This window comes from Grus americana, chromosome Z (assembly GCF_028858705.1).
Source record: "Grus americana isolate bGruAme1 chromosome Z, bGruAme1.mat, whole genome shotgun sequence".
Lineage (NCBI taxonomy): Eukaryota > Metazoa > Chordata > Aves > Gruiformes > Gruidae > Grus > Grus americana.
The window spans coordinates 86109918-86129321 of record NC_072891.1 but is presented as its reverse complement, the minus strand read 5'-3'; the positions used below and the strand labels follow the sequence as shown (position 1 = coordinate 86129321).

At 39.4% G+C, this 19404-nt stretch overlaps 1 protein-coding gene across 2 annotated transcripts in view; it reads left to right on the top strand.

The window, feature by feature from the left end:
* The window catches only part of MCTP1 (multiple C2 and transmembrane domain containing 1), a 283726-nt gene that overhangs the window by 142490 nt on the left and 121832 nt on the right, over positions 1–19404 (top strand). For both annotated transcript variants that reach the window (XM_054810646.1, XM_054810645.1), the window contains 2 exons: positions 12280–12450; positions 13982–14112. In XM_054810646.1, coding sequence (XP_054666621.1) covers positions 12280–12450; positions 13982–14112 — 302 coding nt within the window. The remainder of the gene's footprint in view (positions 1–12279; positions 12451–13981; positions 14113–19404) is intronic.

The following is a 19404-nucleotide window of genomic DNA, read 5'->3' as shown; positions in this document are numbered from 1 at the left end:
TCCCTGTACTGTCTAGGTCAGAGGGAATACTCATCTTTCACTGAATCTAGCAAAAATGAAATTCAAACAATTTTGAAGTCAGAGCATTTATGTCCTTGTTCTGTGAAATGGAAAGTCAAACTTCCAGTCTTCAGTGACAGGAGACTCTCAGTGAGCTATCTAAAAAAAACCAACCCAAAACTGTTTATTAAAAAAAAACAACCCCAAAACCAAACAACTTTCTGCTGGAAAGTTCTGACTCACATTCAGTTTTGAATTGATTGTATTATTTCATCCACCACAAGCTCAGTGTTTCATTAAAGCAAACTGGTGGCCAGTGATTATGACTTTGCAGGTGGGCTGTCTGCTGCATGGTCTGGGAGAGGAGACAGCTCCATTTCTACCACTACATCTGTACTAAGGTTCATTACAACTGAAGTGAGGGTGGAAGTGGATTATTCAATGTTTCATGCACTTCTTTGTGATCCAGGTGTTTGCTCAATAACCTCCACGTGCCCACGCCTCAGTTCCTGTGGTTCAGAGTTCAGTTTGTTGGATATTTAGTGGGTCAGCAGAGAAGTGCTACAGCAAAAAGACACTGCTTGTAGGATCTGAATAATCAGTCGTTCATTTAAACCAAATACAGGATTTTTTAGCTTTGTTTTTCTTTTTAAAAAGCTATTTGAGAAATTTTGACCAGTGCAAAATGTCTTTCCTCTGTGGGTATGGATCTGACTTGTTCTGCTTCCATGGTTCTCCATGTCCACCACAGTTTTCTCTTAAGATAGATTTTTCTTTTTGCATTAATTCTGCTGAAGTTGCAGACTTTCCTGATGTCTGACATTCCTTGGGTCGAAGGAAACAAACTTCCTGCTTTTTCCTTGCTTTCTAAACTGTCTGGATACCAGATCTAATTTAGTAAAACACTGTTGTTGCCATCTAAGTATAAAAAGAGCACAGAAAACCCAAAACCCAAGAAGCTTGCAAGAGAAGTAATTTATTACTAATCGTCAACACTGCTTCTGACAGTGAGATGAATAGTGCTAATTGCTGAAGTGATTTCCATTACAGAATCCTTGAGGTGCAAGCTATCCGTGTGATGAGAAATGAAGCATTGCTATTTCCACCACAAGGCAGCACAGACAACTGGGGAAGAGTTGTTTTCTCCTTTTCCTCTGGTTATGAAAACAAGAAAAAAATCAATTCTGACTTATTATTTACTAATTCTCCGCAGCACAGAGGCTTAATCAATAGCTGAGGAAAGGGTATAGGAAGGGAGCCTATTAAAATGTTGGCAGCATAAAATTGAGTTAGAAATGCACATATTGCACTTTCTCCTTGTCATTCTTGTAGTGTTCAGTGCAGTGCTGTCAAAAATAATCATAAAAAAAAGCTTAAAATTTTCTTAACCATTATTAAGCCTAAAGCTGATGACAGGGGAAAGAAGAGACTGTTCAAATGCACTATTTTTTCTCATGTTAAAAATGATATTCTCTTTAATGAAGTACTTCCTCCTTATTCTTCTCCTAGCTTCTAATGATGAAATTTCATTGCTTTTGCCGTGCCTTTACTACCAACATTTTTAAAAGATAAAATCTTAGTTCTTCTAGCACTTTTTAATGTGAAGTGGTGTTTAACTGTAAAATCAAAAGAATAAACACCAACCTTGGGGTCATTGAAGGTGTAATTATAATTCAGCACTGATTTTTATATATATATATAATGTACATAGAGACATATGTATTTTCCTGCCCAAATAAAAACTTTCCCTTCATTATAGCTGGAAATGGGAAAGGGGAAGAGCCTGCATGCTTTTTTTTAAAAAAAAAAAAAAGCTTTTTTTGCAAAATGTCAGATATTTTATGGTCATTGCCTCCTTCTAGTTAGGGTTGACTTTGCAGATAGTGCTCCCCCAGAAGAGTTAATATTACAGTTTTTAGATAAACACAGCTTGTATTTTTTCAGAGCTGTCAAGTGATTCTACCTGCATTTGACAATTGTTTGCTTTAACTTAAGCAGAAGTCTTTCTTTGGATACTCTCTCTCTCAAAGAGCATATAATTTCATTTAGAGAAGACAGACTGCTCCGTAAAGAGTTTGAACATACCAGTAATTTGTTATGAAAAATCACTTGTTCCCTCTGTTGCTGTACAATTTGCTGTGTGATTACGGGAGGTTAATTCAGAAAAGGGCAAGGGATAGTGGATTCGGGTGGTGCTAATTGCTTACAGGGTAATGCACACAGAGCTTGATTTGAAAGTTTTATCTGCGCTGAGTGGGAGAGATGGAGGCAAAAAAATGCGAGACAAGGGACTTGGGAAGATAACAGGAATGTCTGTGGAAGACAAGGCCGATGGCAAGGCAGGTATTGCTGGTGCATAGACCAAACCTCACTGCCCCGAATTTCAACTGTCTGGCGTATTTAAAAATCTTCCTGTGTGCGGGGTAGGTGTGAAAAAGACAGAAAATAGGAATAACAGCCTGAAAAGTTGTATTCCTATCCTAAAGTGGGAACAATGACAGCTAAACTGTGTTTGACAGGTGTTTGTTTAATCTGTCCTTAAAAATCTGCAGTGATGGATATTCTACAGCCTCCCTAGGGAGTCTATTCCAGTGCTTAACTATCATTTCCATTAAAGGCTGTTTTTTTCCCTGGTGTCTAGCAGTATCTCCCATGGTGCAAATTAAGCTCATATCTTCCCACAGCACAGATAGATATGTTTTATCACAGTGATTTGGGCACAATTTATATACACATTTTAGAGTGAGTCTTAAAAAATGATCCTTCAAAATAGATATACTTAATCCAGTGGAAAGTTTTGGGGTGCTCAAATACTAACGATTAGGAGCATGTAAGAGGAAGCGAAACAGTGGTATTTGGAATGGAGTTTTACTGTGAGCAGAAAATAGGTCAGAATGAATAGTGAGAAGATGGGAGAAATTAACAGGTCTGGAGGGTTGACCCCAGCCAGCACAAAGCCGTGATGCCATGGGTCGCGATAGCCGAAAGGTTGCTGTGTGATCAACGCTGGTTTAGCCTCCGGTGCAATGCAACAGCACGGCACGGGCTGCTGTGCGGAGAGTGACCTGCACCCCAGCCAGACCCAGTACAAGGTCAGGTGAAGCTCTGTGGTCAGGCTGGTTTGCTAACCACCGTTGCTGGATGTTTACACACCCATAGTGTAGAGCATGGAGGAGGACTCTTTGTAAAGGCAAGGGACTGCACTGGCAATTGCAGATACTTTGTATGTCTCCCCACTTCTGCTGTAACATAGAGGGACTTTACGCAAGGTGGATTTACTGGCCATTCCCAGAGAAAAGAAATGTATTTTGCTTTCATCTGAGATTCTTCATAATCTTCGTTGTGTTTAGAGTCCTGTAGGACAGCAAAGTACACCATCCACGATGAGAGCACTAAGGTCTGATACCTACTGAGAAGTTCTGGTAGTTTATAGAGGGCACATAGAGAGTGCTACACAAGTAAACAAAATACCCATTTTTATTCAGTAATTGAGAGGAAGGTGCAGCACCTGAGCCTTCTTTTCCTAAGCTTTCAGGATGGAAGACATTTGGAAATTAAGCATGTTCAATTGTCAACATACCTTCTCTTTCTGCTTACTTACTTTACAGTACAGGAGTATGGGAGCGACCAAGCTCTCGGTATTAATTTAGGTCTTCCAAACTGAAGGTGAGAAGGTGTTGGTGTAATTTTCACCTCCTTGGCAACAGTTGTCCTCCCTGGTTGTGAACGTGGGCGGGAACTCTGGTATCTCCTGTGTTCACTAGACAGTGTACTGATGAGTTAGTGGTCCTACAGATACTCATAGGGAGGATAGGTAACCAAAAGCCATAATACTGGCTAACCAAGTTGTTTATATTCCTGGGTTTTGTTCAAAGTTCTGATGAAATCAGTATGTTCTCACATAACGGTTTGATTTTCTGTGAACAGCATTTTGTGATGGTGAGTTGTTTATTTTGAAAATTTTTGATTGTCTCAGCTAAAGGGTGAGGTGCTATCCCATATAAAGGTTCTTTCAACAGATCCTGCACTCACAGAGATCTAATAAATATACTTACTGCCTCTATTCACCATTTGTATATGAAGAAATACGTTTAGCTCATGTTTTCCTCTGTAACCATAACTAGTTAAGCAAAGGTTTTTTAGTAAAGACAGTACCTTTTAGCCAAAGCGTGCTGAGAGCAAGCTCTGTCAGTAATGTTGTTCATTTCACTGAAAATTTTCATCCGAATAGAGGTCTACTCTTGCCCTTTTCACCTCTATGGGAGAATGGCCATTAAGTTGAGTTCAAACATGATCAGACTGCACATTGAAATTGCTACATTAATGGCACATTAAGAAAACAGCAGAAGAACATTTTGAGCGCTTTAATTGAAGGACAAACAGAGAAACAAGTGGTTTGGCATCTTTAGCCAAACATCGTAGGGAAAAAGGTATTTAATAATTATCTGCTATGCCCTATTAAGTCACAGTATTCCAGTAAAATCTGGAGGAAAAGATGTCACCTTCTCTTCTCTTAAACCTTCTGTTTTGTATTATCAATGATAGGTTTAGAACTGGGAATACTAGAATGCACTAAAATGTAATAATACTCTTACTTTTTACTATTAATATAGGATGAGCTGTTTCAGTGTGACTTCGATCAATTGGAACCAAAGGTCTGTTCTTCCCAGAAATGAAGATGTCCTAGTTCCACAGGGATAGAGTTAATTTTCTTCCTAGCAGCGGGTATAGTGCTGTGTGTTGGGCTGAGGATGAGAGTAATGTTGGTAACACACTAATATTTTAGTTGTTGCCAGGTAGTCAAGGACACTTCAGCTTCTCATCCTGCCCTGCCAATGAGAAGGGGGGGGCACCCAAGAAGCTGGGAGGGGACACGGCTGGGACAGCTGACCCAGACTGACCAAAGAGATATTCCATACCATATGGCGTCATGCTCCATATCGAGCTGGGGGGATGGCTGGGAGGTGGGGCAGCTCGGGAACTAGCTGAGCATCAGATTCAGGTGGTGACAAATAGTGCTGTGCACCAGTTCTGTGGTACACTCTATTATTATTATTATTGTTGTTGTTGTTATTATTATCATTATCATCATCATCATCATCTTCCTTTTCTGTCCTATTAAACTGTCTCTATCTGAACCCATGAGTTTTACTTTTTCTCCCATTTTCAGTTCTCTCCCCCTTCCCACTGGGAGGGGGGGCATGAGCGAATGGCTGTGTGGTTGTTTCAGCTGCCAGCCTGGTTAAACCATGACAGAAGATAAATTAGTCTGGGTTGCAACAGGTTATGTGTAAACTAAGAGTAAAAGTACGTTATTATCCCTAAGTCATAACTGAGAAGCTACTTCTGATTAATTGCAATTGCTGATAAAAGAGTGTATTTACTGCCTAAAGCAAGTGAATTAAAGTGATTGGGGACTATTTTTGCTTTAATTCAGCTTTAGAAATTTTTACATACACTTTAAAAGGAAAAATAAAATTTATGAAAATTTTAAACAAAAAATGAATTACAAAATATAAGGCTTTCAGCTCCTAACTGCTGACTGTTTTTTAAATTTATTTTAGAAGCTTTTCTAGAAACGTGTGTTCCAGTTGCACAAACTAAAGTGCCAAAAGCTGTGGCCTTACTAACTGGTGGGTTTATGCCCAACTCAAAATACTTAGTTTGTGTGACTCCTGATTTGCCTTTTCCTGATATCAAAAGCCTTATGAAGCATTTTTTTGTCTGCTTTTAAATTGAAACAAATGCTTTTCCACTGGAATCAGATGCCTCTTGACTAGAGAATAAAATTGGATAGCAAATCATGGTCTAAGGATTGCAAGAACAAGCAGAAGCATAGAGTTGCATGATATTTGTTAATTGAAGGAATTTGCAATCAGTTCAATCTTTCAACTGGAATCTTTCAACCAAAACTGTGGAATTTCAGGGTAGAAGGTAGAATTATTGGCTTTGGGTTTATAAGAAAAATCTTTTAAGATTGAGAAAATAGTTGCTTTTGTAAGCCATGGGGTTCTAGATGTCAGTTTATCAGCTGTAAATAGTGCTTGATGGAAAGCTACTAAATAATGGAATAGAAGTAAAAAACGTCAGAATAGATACACCTGTCTGCTAGACATCTGGTTATAAAAATTATGCAAATATTTGGTGACGCTTATATTTGCATTACTTGTATGTGAGAGGTAACCACTGATACAGTTAACAATCAAAATGGCAGAGTAGCGTTTCGGTGTGGGTTTTCTGGGTTCATGCTCCCCATTCCAAAGCACGGGGAGTTGCCATCAAGTCTCGATGGCCACTGCTTAGTCACAAGCAGTAAACATTAAAAAAGAATCATCATGATCCCATTGATGGCATTTTTGTAGCTCAGTGTCTACGTGTTACGGCTTCAGCAAGGTGTTACACTTTGTGTAGTTTCTAACAGGGGAAAAGCATTGTGAATGCCTATGACAGTCCTGTATATCCCTTTTTGTATATGACTGTTCTGTGATGTTTTCATCCAGTGGACAAGGTGTGTAGAAGTAGCAGCTGTATCTATTGACATTCTCAATGTTTATTGTAAAACTCTTATCCCAGTCATGCAAGCGTCCTAGAAAATTGAGGGTAATAATTCTGTTTTCTTGAGTTTGCAGCAGTCATTTAAAATGCTGGCTTTGAGTCACTGTGCTGTATTTGTACATCTCCACTCTGTTCAGCAGTGGAGTATCATTCTTTCCTACATTCTTTCATTAGTTTCTTTATTGGTATTTTATTTAAAGCTTCCAAACCAAAGTAATTCTTTGGGTAGAGAAGCCTTGGCAGGACACCCAGCTGCATTATTTATTTGCTTTTTGAAACTTAAAAACCAAAACAAAACAACTTTGTAGTAGGCACACTCTTCTACTTCTGTCTATTGCTGAATTAATCTTTGTCATGGTTTAACCCAGCAGACAGCAAAACACCATGCAGCCACTCATTTACACGCACCCCCCCAGTGGGATGGGGGATAGAACAGAAAAGAAAAAAAAAAGGTAAAACTCATGGATCGAATCATAGAATCACAGAATCGCTGAGGTTGGAAAAGACCTTTAAGATCATCAAGTCCAACTGTTAACCCAGCACTACCAAGGCCACCACTAAACCATGTCCTCAAGCACCACATACACATCTGTTAAATCCCTCCAGGGATGGGGATTCCACCACTTCCCTGGGCAGCCTGTGCCAGTGATGGACAACCTTTTTGGTGAAAAAATGTTTCCTGATCTCCAATCTAAACCTGCCCTGGCACAACTTGAGGCCATTTCCTCTTGTCTTTGTCCTGTTGAGATAAAGACAGTTTAGTAGCACAGAAATGGAAGATGATGATGATAATAATAACAGTAGTAATAATGATAAAAGAATATAAAAAAACTAGTGATGCACAGCACAATTGCCCACCACCTGCTGCCTGATGCCCATTCCCGAGCAGTGATCACAGCCCCCTGGCCAACTCCCCCAGTTCGATATGGAGCATGACGCCATATGGTATGGAATATCCCTGTGGCCAGTCTGGGTCAGCTGTCCCAGCCGTGTCCCCTCCCATCTCCTTGTGCACCTCCTCACTGGCAGAGCGTGGGAACTGAAAAACCCTTGACTTAGTGTAAGGATTACTTAGCAACAACTAAAACATCAGTGTGTTATCAGCGTTATTCTCATCCTCTGTCCAGCACACCGCACTATACCTGCTGCTAGGAAGAAAGTTAACTCTATCCCAACTGAAACCAAGACATTCTGGAACAACAGATTTTGTGTTCAAGGAAGGACATGGAGAAGGAGGAGTGTGTCCTAGTGGTGTGTGTAACAAGGGGGATATTTAGTGAAAGCAGAGTCTGTTTGCACGGGCACATGCAAGTGAGAGAGGTGGTGCTTTGCAGGGCATGGGGACTGACCAATGAAAAGGTGAGGTCAGGCAGGGAGAGAACAGTCTGTGGGGTTTCTCCAACTCATTATGGGCTAGAGTTTCAAAGGTCACATAGATACCCAAAGATAAATAGTTACGGGTTTTTCAATAGTACTTACTAAGGCTTCTCTTCTTTTGAAGACAGTAACAATAAAATTGTGGCAATTAATACACTTATCAAGAACATGGTATTGATGAACCTGGGAACAGTGCTGAGATTCTGGCTAAGCCTAGCTGTTTTGCCATGCCATGACGTTAACCAGTAATACATGACCACCATCTCTCAGCTCTGCCGTTGTATTTGGCTAACTATATCTAGTAGGGGACAGTTCTGTCTCTGTGCCAGAAGGTTTTCTGCTGTTGGCATCCCTAGCCCTTCTGCTACCCCACATTTAGACAGAATAGGTGGAACACAAATAAAAGCTAATTTTATCATGTAAGAAAATGTTGGTTTTGCTTACTGTTTATAATAGAAGCATTAAAGCAGTGTGTGGGTATGAATAGATGTGAGGCTTTCTTTCATAGGCAGCTTTGATGTGAAAGACTCCTTTTCAGTAGTCTACTTCTAATTTCCTTTTGGGAAACGAGAGAGAAAGCTTCACAGTATGCAGCCTCCAGCTTTTTTCCCCCCCCTTTGTTTTTGGCTCAGAACGTGGCAGGTGGGAATCTCCATACCTGCTTATAAATGCACAAGAATATGAATAATAATCCCATGTTAGTTAGCTGGTTAGTTGTGACCTGAGATCATGATCTTACTTCTTTCCAAATTGTGGCATTATATAGACTGTATGGACAGTTTCAGATGGAATACTATGAAATACGTAACTTCCCACCTATTCCCAGGGAAATTAAAAGCTGAGATGTTTCTTCATGTCTTGGTCTGTTTGTGGCAGAAGAGTGAAGCCAGGATGCAAAATGCATTACCTGCTTTCTCAGGGAAATAAGTTACCCAAGAATTAATCTTAAGAAGTATTCCTTCAGAGGAGAAATTTGGAACGATTTGTGCTCATTTCTTTGATTTACTTTCACAGTTTCGCTTCTGACCTTGTAACTTACTGGGCTGGATTGCAGAAGGTTGCTTAGATACCTAAAAGTGCGCCTAGAAATGATGTACTTCTTGCACTGTGAAATTAACTTCATAAGGGAAGAACTCCAAAATGTGAAATCAGTCTTATTTTCACATTCTTGCTTCTATTAGCTTTCTGTCAAATTTGACTTGAAATCTAAACATTTGCATTTATTTATTTCACTTCCTACAAGAAAGACTATATGAAATTAGAGTTTATGTCAGTATCTGTAATTTCTGATAATAAGGATGACTTTGGCTGGAAGGAAAGCATATTTTCTAGATGTCTCTTCAGATGCTGTTCAGTCTCTCTCGGAAACAAGAAGAATACCAGTTGGAAGTTGTTCTTGCTGCAGAAGGCCACATAGCCCGTGCCTTTTGTGTCCAGGCAATCTCAATAGCTTTAGCTCCAGCTAGCTGTGTCCCGACTCGTTCAGTGTGTCTCCCTTTTGCTCTTCCATGGATCTGCGAGTGCTGCTGTGGTGTGGATTCCCTACCTCGAGGAAGAAACAGCCGCAACCAGCCCACACCACTTTACTTTTAGCAGCTGGCTGCTTTTCTTCCAGCAGATTGAGATGTAGACTCTGCAGCTTCGCTGTCGGTCACCATGCCACTGGCCTCTGCAAGGCACTTTGTGTGTTGTAGACTGTGAGATCTGGCTCTGAGGAAGCTTTCCCCAGCAAAACGTTCTTGTTCTCAGGGTTCCTACCTGACTCTTGTAAACTCCTGTCTGACCCATCTGTGAATTTATGCTCCACGCGTGGTTGTTTAGATCTTGCCTCGCCACCTCATATGTAAATTACGTCTGTTGATGAAACTCCCTACGAGTCATACAAAATCAGCGTGTTTTGTGTGGTGGGAGCTGCTCTAATGCAGCAAATTATTTTAAGAGCCATTGAAAATACTCAATGTAGGTCAAGTTTATAATCTAAATGATTCATTGTCTCATTTGTGATAAGTGAAGTGGAGAACTATGCAGTTGTGCTTAAGCTTTACTTTAAAAGAGTTTTAAAAGCAAACTCATGCTTATTTGCCATGCTAGTATCCTGGAAATTATTTGGATTCCCACTCAGCTCTCAAAAAAACCCCAACAACTGTGTATGCTTTGCCAAAATAAGCCTCAACTAACCAATGCTTCTATCCCAGTATGAAGTATCTTCCTAAGCATGCTTTGTCTCTTCTTTTTTCTGTATCTCTCATCACCTTGTGTTCAGGGCAGAGTCAGGTTTGGGAATACACTATTCAGTTTTTCTTTTCTCTAAACCTTCTAAGAAACTGGAACAAGAAAAAAAAATTCTACCACTTCTTCACAAGATAAGTCTTTGGTAGTGTTGACTGTAGAGTAGCTGTGGCTGCCCCTGGCTCCCTGGCAGTGGTCAAGGCCAGGTTGGATGGGGCTTTGGGCAAGCTGGGCTAGTGGAGGGTGTCCCTGCCCATGGCAGGGGTGGCACTGGGTGGGCTGGGAGGTCCCTTCCAACTCAAACCGGTCTGGGATTCTGTACCCTGAACGAAGGGGTATTTGTGCCGAGAAAAAAAATTGTGGAGTTTAATAATGTTCTGATGTTGCAAATGAAATATTTTCTGGCAACTGAGTTTCCCACTTGTGCCCTAATTTTTATAGAGTTTCTGCTTTCTGGTGTCACACTGCTGCTTCATGGGGCAGGTTAAGTTAAAGGTTTTTCCAGTTCTCAGCTGAAGTCCGCAGTTCCCTGTTTGCCTTTAGAGAAACAATAAGTATGTGAGAAGTTTCTCCACAGTCAAACCCTTCACTTCAGGAAGAAAAATCTTTAATAAATATAGTGAAATATTTTGGGAGTATCATACTGCTCAGAATGAATAGCCATTAGAAAATAATAATACATGCCAATATGATGTCTGAAATACCACCAAAAGCATGTTATTCAGATTTGCTCCAACCCCAGTGCCCCAGTCCTCATGTATAACACTTCTCTCTGGAGTCTGGTGAGTGCAGATTATAATCCAGTGATTATATGCCTGTGTACTTTCTGTAATCTTCTCTGGCTAATAAAGTAGAATTCCTGCCCTGGGCACTTGCATAGCTGTAACCATCCAGCTGTGTTTACCCTCTGGAAGAGTCAAACCAGATGTGCACTGAAAACCTCTAACAGAGATACTGGAGGTCTGCGAGTGATGAAGCCAGCCCTGCAGCCCTCCAGGTATGGGGGGCTGATGAGCCCGTAAACCCTTCGTTGCTCTGACTATGCAACATAATAAGGAAAATGCATATATTTGATACATGTACATCTGACTATACATTCAGCCTTGCTTTTTTTTGATTCCTGGAAGGAATAATTTGTGAGTTTAAATATTGTTTAGATATCTAGCATTCTGATTTTAGATGAGGTAACCTTGAACAAATACAATTTCAGAACAAAGGCTTCAGCAGCCTTGTTCTGCTCAGCACCCGAGCCACATTTGCCTGCCTCAGGCGTGCGAAGGTGAATTCCCAGTTCTGGCAGCACCTTGTACCCAGTGCAGCTCAGAGCAAGCTGGAGCTGATCTGCAATTCCTCAAATTTGTAACCTCTGCTCTCCCGACCCCGGCGGAGTTCAGTGATGAATGCCGTGGCCGTCTGCTTTGTGTGGTGTGTCTGAATTTTCTTTTAACCCCCAAAGTCAGCAGCTGAGGGTTCACGGTCCACAAATTTCCGCACAGTTCTGATCAGAGGCTCTGCAACGTCTCGTCTGGAAACTCGTGCACTGACGTGTTGGTATTTTAATTCAGTTTTCCTTGCTGTTTCTGAGAATGCCACATCATTTTAGGGATTCAGGTAGTTGTCACATGCACGGGAGTTTATTGACTTATTTTTCCTCGGTCCATGTTTCTCATGATGGGTTTATATTATTTTAATTGAAGTTTTATTTTCTCACTGTTTTTTATGTTTATTTCAGTGTTTGTTCAAGTTCATTCAATCATATGCTACAAATATAAGAGACTTTGTAATATTTATTTGTAATGTTGTTAGTTCTTTCAGCAGAGGGAGAAGTGAAGTGGGAAGAAACACCTCTTTTTTTTTTTTTCCTGAACATTTCCTTAAGTAACATTTGTTCTGCTTGCTTCTGCAAAAGCAGCATATGACATTACCTGTGTGTTTGTCATTGTTTTGTTTCTCTCCAAGTAATTCTTTGTAATGTAGTTTACATCTGTACTGTCGAATAACTTCAAAATGGCTTAAGGTGGTTGTTTTACATTCATAGTCATATAAATTTGAACATTGAAATGTGGGGGGAAATGTTGGAGTTGTTTTAACTAAAGCTATGTTTTTATTTCCCTAAAGTTTCAGACCCAGAGCTTACGTCTCTCAGACCTGCACAGAAAATCTCAGCTATGGAGAGGGATAGTTAGTGTTACCCTAATAGAAGGTCGTGAGCTTAAGGCGATGGACGCAAACGGACTAAGTGACCCTTACGTGAAGTTCCGTCTGGGGCATCAGAAGTACAAGAGCAAGGTAATTTTATCTGTGACCTACGATGTGCATTGGCTGTGTTTGAAATGTTTTGTTCCTCTTTGTGGGTTTTTTTGGCTTGCATGACTATTCAAATAGTGATGGAGATTTATTGTTTTATCAATTAGCTGTGAGAGCACCTGAAGCTTTGTTTAGATGTTTCTTTTTATTTCATTATAAACAAAAATAATACTAGATGGGGAAAAATGTGGCACTGAAAAACATGGGATGGTGGGGAGGCACACCTGATTTTCCATACTGACTGTGTTGGCTTTTGCTGTACGGGTCAGTCGTGGCAGGGGAGAGGTGTGGAGTGATTCTGGCAAGTAGGTACCACCTCTGTGACTTTCTGGCCTGATGCCGGTCACCTCTTGCATCCTTTGCATGGTCTTATCCTTGAACCATGTCACGCTTGTATTTTCACTTTCCTCATTGTGCCCTTACAGCAAGCTTCTTTAAAGTTTTTTATATGTATGAGCTTAACAGGTAGGGAGGATTGATGAGGGAGAAAATTATTGTGGAGACTTGCTTAATTTTTTGCTATTATTTTTTATTTCCCTGATCCCTATTTGTTTGAAAATTGCAGACTGAGGAAGAGGCCAGGAGCATTTAGGTGCCACGTTTGCAAGACCTCAGAGCTCGCCTTAGGGCCTCTTAATCAGAAATTAGAAGAAATGAAATTTTATGCTTTTGTGACTTAAAAATCTTCCTAGCATTTCTACATGTTAATCCCCTCTAATTTTTCCATTTTTTCAAATGGAAAAAGTGGGACTAGTGGATGTAGAAAGTAGCGATTGCTTCATAGGGGATGAACTAGTCAGTTTCCATTCTTGCTCAGGGCAGGTGTGACTACTGTGACTACTGCTTTTGCATTATGGTAGAAAAACCTGCAAGCTCTCTGTTCTGCAGAGTGTGGTCAGAAGTACACGGACTGAAATCCATTGAAGTTACTTCTTTTGTCAGAAGTAACTGGACTGAAAGGTGATTGAGAAAGCTGCTTTGATCTGAGTGCAAAGGAAAGGAAGTAAAATACAGTTTTGAAAAAAAGGAATATTATTCCATAAAATGTAAACTGTAGTATCATTTTTCTGCCAGTGTTACTGCAGCTGGGGAAAGAGGACATGATTAAATTGTTTCTGTTTAAATACTTACAGTCATCATCTACTTGTCATTGCAGGTGCTTTGTTTTCCTTTAGTCTCAGACACATAACTTTGCAGCTAACTGTCACTCAAAGGAGGACATAATTATTCTACAGAAAAATGGATCCATTCCCAGGGTAAATCCTTTGTTCAGGAGACTTTTGAAGGTGACAGGTTGCAGGATTTTGGAGGTTGCTGTTGTATCAGAGAGGCATGAGAGAAGTGGCCAGTAGTCTCTTCTAATTACTACTTTTTTAATTATCACTTCTTAAGACTCATACTACAAATGGAAAAAAAACTTCCTGAACAAACTCTAAAGATCAAATTTACAACTTACAAATTTACAATTCAGGAAAGCTCATGCAATATGACTTTCTTTTTGCTCTCCTTTCAGATTGTGCCAAAAACTTTGAATCCTCAGTGGAGGGAGCAGTTTGACTTTCATCTCTATGAAGAACGAGGTGGAATTATTGATATTACCGTGTGGGACAAAGATGCTGGCAAAAGGGATGATTTTATTGGCAGGTTTGTGCAATTACAGCCTTTTTGTTCCCTGGGGATGAGAGCAGATGATTAAAATGAGCCTTGCCATTGAAGCTATTTCTTATGACCATTTGTTCTTGCTTTTTCTTTTTTTTTTTTTAAGGTGGGGGAGGATTTTTTACAAAATCTCAGTACAGTTTGCTGCATGGATGTGATTCTTTAGTTTAATGGTGTAAAATACTTTTTATTGACCAGTAGGTGGCAGCTTTTACCAATTGATAGACTTAAGTTTTCCTAAATAAAAATCTCATGTTTGGAGCAATAATCAAGATGCAGGAGGTTCCATATGACAACGTCCAGCTAGGAGGAGAAACAACTCTCATGACTTGTAATAGGCACATAAGACCAAAATTACATACTTATTTTTTAATCTGTTTGGTGAATGAAATGAGAGTTTTGAAGGACTACACACAGCTTTGGGGGCAAAGATCATTCACCTAGTTCTTTTTCAAGAAAAGTGAATCTGGGATCTGTCTTAGAGTTCAAGAAATGGTATAAATTTGTGTAGTTATGCTCCATTTTACTGTGTGGGAAGAGGAAAGAGGCTAATATTTTTTAACAATGGCATTAACTGTTAGCTAATAGGGGGAAAAACTGTCTTGTGCTTATAGATATTGTACAACGTTGGTGCTATTTTGAAAGCTGAGATATTTTTTACAACCATGCTTTAATTGATATCCATACAGTCATAATAATTATTAGTCCTATATATTTTTATAGTTTGTTAGAATACTGGTTGTAGATGCTTTCACTAGGACATGGATACTATTAACTAGTAGAATTACTTTTTTTGGTAGTTAAAATCAGGAATGGAAATCCCACAGACTGAGCCACGCACTTTTGCTGTCAGTGTGACCTTTTCCTCCCTCTCGTTCCGTTTAGGGTAGTGGCTTTCTTTGTCAAATCAGATCAGTCGGGCAATATTCTGTGTTTATTTCCTACCATAAATTGTGGGAACTCAGAATACATGCAGAGTCTGTGGCAAGCAAACAGCTTCAATACCAAGCAAAACCACTTTTCTAAAGTATACACAGTAGGATTTTATTTTATGTGATGAAACCTTATGGATGGGGTGATATGTTTATATTTGAAGTTTACATTGGTTTTTTTTCCCTTGCCTGATTTCAGTGAACACATATGGTAACAATAACTATTTTTCTGAAGTAACGTGATCATTTAGTCCTATGGCAACTCTTCATATACCTTGGGAAATCATTCCTATTTTCTGCTTAACTTTAACCTTCTTCTACAAAAGATGGTAAGAGTCAGAGTTTTCACGTGTGATTTTTCAGAACACTGTCCTCAAAGCAGCACTCATGTTGTTACCATTACCAGTGATTATAAAGTGTTTTTAAGAGCATCGCATGAAATAAAAGACACCGTTTTTACTCCAAGGCACTTGAAACTGAAATAAGAATATGAATAGAGAAATGAGAGAAGGAAAATATATAACTTCAAACACATGAGCTGCTTAGGTCACTTTTCAGGTACCAAAAATTTTGTATGTCTTATATGTGCATATATTTCTTTTTAGTAACTGCATGCTATCATGCAAGTAACAGATGATTTCTACATTTCTTTTAGACCAAAAAAATTTGATAGCATGAAAAATCTTCTAAGAAGAATGTTTGAAGCCTTTAGCATTTTCCAGTGGGAGAATCTTGTTTTGTTTTCCTAAATAGATGTAATTCTTGTATATACCAAAAGAGATGCTCCTTGGACAAAGCTAATCTGTAGTGCTTCTGCAGTATATAATTGATTTTAACAAAATCAGTGGTATTTTTCCCAAAATCTTGCTGCTCTTGATTTTTGTGGCCTCTCTGCTGTCAGTGTGTGTATAATCCCTCCTCAGTTTGTCCTTTCAGACACTCTCTCATTTCACCTTCTGTTGGTACCTTATCTCTGGATAATGCAACCTGCAAACAAATTCCTCTCCATGAAGATTTCCATGAAAAACTTTGTCATTTGTCAAGCTCAATCTGAATACAGAAATAGGTCTTAATATTCCCCCTCCCTGATAGTCTTTTCGAGTCACTGTGGATAAAAATCACCGACACCTGACAGCTCCACTTTACATTGACCTCTCTTCCCCAGTTTCTCCTTTCCAGGCTGCCTCTAAAAGCTGGAAATACTTTGTACAGACAGTACGGACTTGTCCTGTGTGTGTGTGTTATGCTAAATGTATGTTAAATTTGTAAAGCACGACTGAGACGTGCTCCATGAGTAAAGGCTCTGTGGCTTTCGAAGCACACGTAATAAATTGAATATTTTGATTCAGGTTCCAGGAAAAGTAATAATGAGACTATGGGAGGGAAACAAAAGACTTCCTGGTAGTATTCTAGCATTTACTCAGTGATGGAGAGTAATCCCTCTCATCTTAGTGTGATATTCCCACTTTCTTGAATAATATGCAAGCAGCAGCTGTTGTATTATACAGGGATATTTTGATGAAAATAATTATTTCTTGAAGATGTCCTTCCTGGCCAAATTATGGTTAGGGAGAAGCCACGCTTGATGGAAGAGATCCTACTCATTGAGGGAAAGAGCAGACCAAATTGAGAAAACAGAAGAGAAAGTTTGTTTAAGGAGCAGTTCTCACCTCTCATCCACAGTGCTGTTTTTCTGTGTCCTCCGTATTCATTTGCTTGCGGAGCACACGTGAAGGTCAGCAGAATTTCCCGTGCAGAATAGGTGTTATCGAGCTGCTTTGCCAGGGGATCTCTTTGAAGAGTGCCGTCCCTAAAACTGGTTCAGTGGTTCCCAACGGAGCTGGCTGTGGGAGAACAGGGTCCCTGGGTGCAAGGTTGAAGGGACAAACCCCAGGTCCCTCCTGGAAAACAGCATGGGAAGCCCTCTTGAGTTGAAAGATCCTTTCTGTGCTAAACTTTGTAACTTACAAATTTTATTCCAAAGCAGAATGTTGTAACTTCTCCTGGAATGATACTCTGTCTCAGCTACACTTCAGTGAAATAGAAGAAGTGGAAAATCAGGAGCGTAGACTTCTGTAGGACCTGCAAGTATCATCATACTCATTAGGCTCCAGCATATTAAGGACCAGGATGAAGTTAGGAATGTGACATGGCGGTGATGGCGTGTGAGCTCAGACTGTGAAGGCTTGGCCTTGTGGTCCTTTTTTGAGGGCAGGAAGATGAAGGAAAGATGCTTGAGAAGGCTGAAGATGTGGAAGTGAGATTCTGGCTTTGGGGCAGTGTGAGAGGAGGAGAATGGAATGGAAAGGGTGGCTTGTAAGAGGGAGGAAGGTAGTAAGAGGGTGAGAGTGACAGCATGGCATCGTAATTCAGAGAAGGAGAAAGACATGGCTGTCACAGAACTCACGTAAAGCTCCAGTTTCATTTTGGTACCCAGGCTCGTTCAGCATGGTGGTTCCTGAAATGAGATACTGACTGATTGATTTCCATTCTTAACTTTGTGAAATTCATTTGAGTCTCAGTTGTGTGCATTCTCCATGACAGTGTAAAGGATGTCACAAGGTGCCTAGTGAACTTTAGTCTTAGAATACCCTAAAAACCTGAAATCCTGGAACCATTTCATTGGGGTTTTTTTTTAGATTTCAAAAGCCTGGAAAAAGACCTCATACAAAAGCTTCAAGGAAAATATATTTCCAGTCATATGCTGATTTGTGTGAGGAAGCACTGAGCTTGCCCAGAACTGAGTTTCATCATGCAGGAGATTAAATTCTGGCATTCTTCTGAATGTCATTTCTAAAACAAAGACATTCCAGGTCCAAAGACTTGAGGTCTAGAAGTTATTTTTTTGGAAAGCACCAGCAGTTAAAGCCACAGGGGCAGCCTTCTTGCGTTCAAATAAGCATGTGGACTTGCATGAGCAGCATGAGTCATTACTTCATCTGATAAGGAGAAATACATACGTATGTGTGTATATGGTTCAGTTTGAGCACATTTAATATTCACATTTTTGCTATGAGTAAATCATTTCTCTTCCATATTGAGTCAATATACTCCTGTGATTAAAAACATATACTGCAGTAAGTTTGTGTACCTAATACTACTATCAAAATGAAGGTGAAATGATTTTAATCTTCATGTAATTATTTAACTTCCTTATCATCTGCGTTTTTGAAGGCGATCCTGGCTGTCACCTTTACGATAATCAGCTAATAAATCCTCGTGATTGTTACACCTTTATGCATAGCAGTAATCTGAACAAATTGGCTGCTGACAGCTGCAATAAATTGCCAAGAATGAGTGCTGTCAGAGAACAAGTTGTTTCTGTGAACATACAGGATAAGTAAATCCCATGTCATGCAGTTTTATTCAGCTGAAGTTATTTGCAATCCAGTACAGCAGGATTTATAGCATTATTTATTGGTATGAAAAATGCTTGTTTATCTTTAAAATGACATTGACTTTTACTCATATTTTGTGCCAGGAAATTACTGTTGACTTCATCTATATCTATTTTCATCAGTATTTATAGATGCTACTATCTTTTTTTCCCATCTGATGCAAATTAAGAACAAAAGACCTTGTGTATAGTACATTCATTAAACCTACGTGTTAATTTTATCTGTAGAAAACTAAAATGTCCTATAATCTCTCTGAATATCGTCATGAAAATTCAGAATTATTTTGTATGCCTGTGTGTATGGGTACACACCATATAATGGATGTTCTGAAATACAAAAGTTAAAATACTGAAAATCAACTGTTTAGGTTTTCAACACCTAATCTGCTATATCTTCTCAGTTTAGTTTTTTCATAGCAATAAAGCCATAGAGAGTTTTTTGGGTGCACATAAATACAAGCAGTATGCGACCTATGCTGCTGCATTATTAATCTGAAAGCATAGGGATACACTACTTGGAGTTCTAAACTGAAGTAGGATTTTTCTATAAAATATTTATGTCTTTTTCAGTTTTATTTTTTTCCACTGAAATTTATGTAATTTCACTATGGGAGACTGAACGTTATCAGAGGGAGCTGAGTGGTGCTGTAAAGCTGTGTATGGGTACTCCAACATGCATATAAAGTTGAGTGAAGGACACTAAACATGCTACTGATAATGTTTTTTCACAGATTTTTTTCTAGAGACATTGTGGAGACTGACAGTTATATTAAAATTCTGGCAATTTTCTTTTTTAAATATTGTTGCCCAGGAAAGAGGTTCTGAATAGTGAGTGTTAATGTTGAAATTGATGAATCGTGCAGTTTTCTCAATTCTACAAAACTCTGTAGAGACAAAGTGGGTTCCTCTGGAATTGTAAGTAATACTTTATTGCGCTGGTCTTTTGAA